The sequence below is a fragment of the Blennius ocellaris genome (genome assembly GCF_963422515.1).
Source record: "Blennius ocellaris genome assembly, chromosome: 7".
NCBI lineage: Eukaryota > Metazoa > Chordata > Actinopteri > Blenniiformes > Blenniidae > Blennius > Blennius ocellaris.
This window is the reverse complement of record NC_137656.1, coordinates 18,871,081-18,874,583: the sequence shown is the minus strand read 5'-3', so window position 1 is coordinate 18,874,583 and position 3,503 is coordinate 18,871,081. Positions and strand designations below refer to the sequence as shown.

The 3,503-nt window shown below is 41.8% G+C and overlaps 1 protein-coding gene across 1 annotated transcript in view; it reads left to right on the top strand.

Annotated features, from left to right (window-relative positions):
• Positions 1-259: 259 nt before the first annotated feature.
• kiaa0825 (KIAA0825 ortholog) overlaps positions 260-3,503 on the top strand; it is a gene marked incomplete at both ends in the record, with an annotated part of 108,434 nt that continues 105,190 nt past the window's right edge. The window contains one exon of the mRNA XM_080500037.1: positions 260-390. Coding sequence (XP_080356163.1) covers positions 260-390 — 131 coding nt within the window. The remainder of the gene's footprint in view (positions 391-3,503) is intronic.

The following is a 3,503-nucleotide window of genomic DNA, read 5'->3' as shown; positions in this document are numbered from 1 at the left end:
TTTGATGGACAGCTGGGATAATACAACACTCCAGATTGTACAGTGGATTGATGTCAGTCTACATTGTTGATTCAATCCTGACACTGGTGATGTCTTTTTCATTATTTTGTTTTATGAAGTCATACACATCACATGTCGTGTTTTTAATAGCATAAGTCTCTCTCTCTGTCTCCCTCTCTCTCTCTCTCTGTCTCCCTCCCTCTCTCTCTCTCTCTCTCTCTCTCTCTCTCTCTCTCTCTCTCTCTCTCTGCAGAGCATCATGGAGTGGCCAGGGGATTTTCCTGAAGACCATGCCTTCGTGGAGCTCCTGGTTCCAGGGATTTCCTCTGATGTGGACTTTGAGACGTTTCTTAAAGAGACAGAGGAGAAACTCAGTCTTAATGCTGCCAGGTTAGTGAGAGGAGCGAAGGGGAAGATCTGATTTGCCCTCTCCATCGTTATGACCCGAAACATGTTGCATCATTAACATCTTGCTGATTTACTTTTCCAGCTTGTCATCATCCCTAATATCTACAACATGAACCATTTTAAAGCACTTTTATGGTGATACTTTTTGTTGAGTTTTTTTTTCCCCCATTTCTTTTTGTGAATGTCAGGTAAATGACAGGAGACAGAGTGCTATGTAATGTTCTGTGTGAATTGGAAACTCAACGCAACCTCAATAAAGGGAGCGTTAAAGTGTTATTGTGACAAAACACAATTAAAGCACTGTCTTTTACTGTGATGAGTTATATTACTTTTCAAACAATTTCCACATATAGAAGTTGTTTTCTGCCGTCTATGAATAATTAAGGAGGAAATAGCTGTAGGGGAGAACACCTTAAAAAACTATACAGTCTATCTCTCTTTCTGACACTTTGTCATTCTAATCCTCTCAACTCTGTTGTTAGTGTATATGCATCTATGATGTAAACTGGTCTGAACTGTAAATTCAGCTTTTGTGTTTTTATGCATATTGTGATTTACTAAGGGGAGAATATTATTATTATTTTTTTTAATCCTCACTTTTCTTACATTTGCATCAAAGTCAGAAAAGCACTGAAACAGCATGCATTATTTTTTAACAGATGCTAGTTTTTATTTGTGAGACATTTCCAGTATATTCAACAGGTTTCTGATTAAAGAAAAAAATAGAAAATCCCAGGTGAAATGCATAGAGTATGTTGTAACAGAAAATATACAAGATATATTACACAAAGACATAAAGCAGGTTAAATGATACCGCAGCAGCAGTGTGGAGGCGTGAAAGGCCATATTATTACTATGGCTCAATGTTCTTGAGCCTCAAATACAGTAATTAAATGCAAAGTCTGATTAAAAGTGACTCAGAGACTAAAATAATAATTTCACAGAACCGCCTGTTTGTAAAATAGAAGTACATTGCACAAAGGGAAATGATGTGAGCTGACAAGAAGCATAAAGTTACTGTGCAGTCGGCTCAAAATACGATCACGTCTTGGTGTCATAGGCTCAACACCATTCAAGTTATTGTAACTTTTTTCATTCAACCCTGTCTATTTTTTTTTTTTTTTTATATGAACCTCGTTTGTTATGTTGTTTGTCCATTCACTTTGGCCTGTTGTTGTTTAGATTGATTTACTGTTTGTGGAAACGTTTTACTTCAGTCGGTATTTCTGACGGACTGATTTGCTGAGGCTAACGTTAAAATTTAACTTACAAATGTTCCAAATATTCTGGGTCAATCACTTTAAATAGAAAATGAAATTGGAGTCCTCTTTTGCCTCTTCAGTTTTATTAATTACAAGGACAATTTGTCCATCATGTGCTTTGGAAGAATAGTATACTCAAATCTTTTTTTTTTTTTCCGTGCACTGTCGACTGGAATACAGATATCTTTATCTGTCATTGATGGCAGACACGGATAGTTGGAGAGCCCAAATAGATTGATAAAGAGTGAGACATGGGGGCAGAGAAGAAAAAGAGAAATCTATATTTCAGGTCTTTTATCGTTTGTGGCGTAGTGAGGCTGAGGGCAGATGATGAAGGACAGGCTAAATGTAGCAAGTGAACAAAGCCTCACTCTGGCACCATTAGTGTCTGGGACTCATTCCTTCTTCACTCTCCCCTACTGTCTCCCTCCCCTTTTCTCTTTTTCTTTCCTTCCTCCTTCTAAATGGGAACATAATAATTGAAGATTCCACATCTTGAAACGAAAACCCTTGGGTAGGTAATTCAAGGCTTATTACTGAAGGCCGGGCCATTTTTCTGCTTTCTAAGCATTAAAGGGTTATTTTGTGTTCCTGCAGATGGGAGAGGGATAACCATTATGAGAACAAAGCGTCCAGATAATGGAGAATGGGGCTAAAAATAAGGCAATCCTCCTCTCGCTGTGGGGGACCACTGGTCAGTATCTCTGTCAGACTGCAGCTAACTTCCTCATGGGCTACTTCAGGACAACTCGTTTTCTCTTGGGACGCATCCAGGCAAGGGAAGAAAATAGAATCTCTCAAGGCCTCTGTTTCGACCAGGGTGGGCTGCAAAAAAATCTGCACAGATGCACATGCACATACAACCAAAACTCGAGACCCTGCTGCCTAATTGTCTTATCAGCATCCGGGACGAATTTCGGAAGTGGAGAAGAGGCAAGACAAAACCCCCCAAAAAAAAAAAAAAAAATCGGAGGAGACAGAGCTGCTCACACCCCTGAAAGACTTCAACCTGTTTATGGGTCAAAGTGACTGGCCTGCTCCCTGTTCTCAAATGTCAGAGATTTGCCTAAGCACTGCCCCCTAATTGAAGGAGATTAAGATAGGCTGACAACAGAGCTGGCTCCCTCAAATTGAAATGCTGTAATCCATTAGTTTTCATCAGATGGGATAGAGCCGGGGCGGTAGTAGGGCCGGATGGGGTGGGCCACCAGGAAAAGACCTCTAATGAAGTGTCAGCATGGGCCGGGAGACAGAAAGACAGGCCTTCAGTTTCACACTGGCAACACAAATGGCTCTCACCAGTCGCCTGCCAATCTTGATCAGGATCCAGTATCAATACTTTTCTGCGTGTGCATGTTTCTGATTGAGACTGTGAATAAGCCTATAAGCACAGGGAATCAAACACCTGCCACAGTGAAATATGGCACAGGGTTCCTTTTCAATGAACTAAAATACGTATCTCGACTTGCAGGATAGCTGATTTTGTGTTCAGCTGCGCGTGACACGTGTGTTAAGTTAGTATATCAGCTGTATCAGTTCTCCGGTATCGTCGGCTTGGCTGGGTGCTGAGGGGAGGATGAGGGGTGAGGGCACTAAGTGGGCGACAGCCTGGGCCAAGACGGGATTTGTTTTCAGCCTGTTCATTCAAGTCCATTCACTACTTTTCCCCTCGCAGAATGGGACCCTTTGATGGAGGAGATATTTAGTTCTCAGGCGGCTGGTTTGGCACTGACTGGAGCTGGGGCTTATTTGAAAAGGATCTTCCTGCCCCGGTTGTCTCCAACCCTCCCCCCACCTCCTGTCGGCGAGCGGAGGGGAGCGGAGCACGACAGA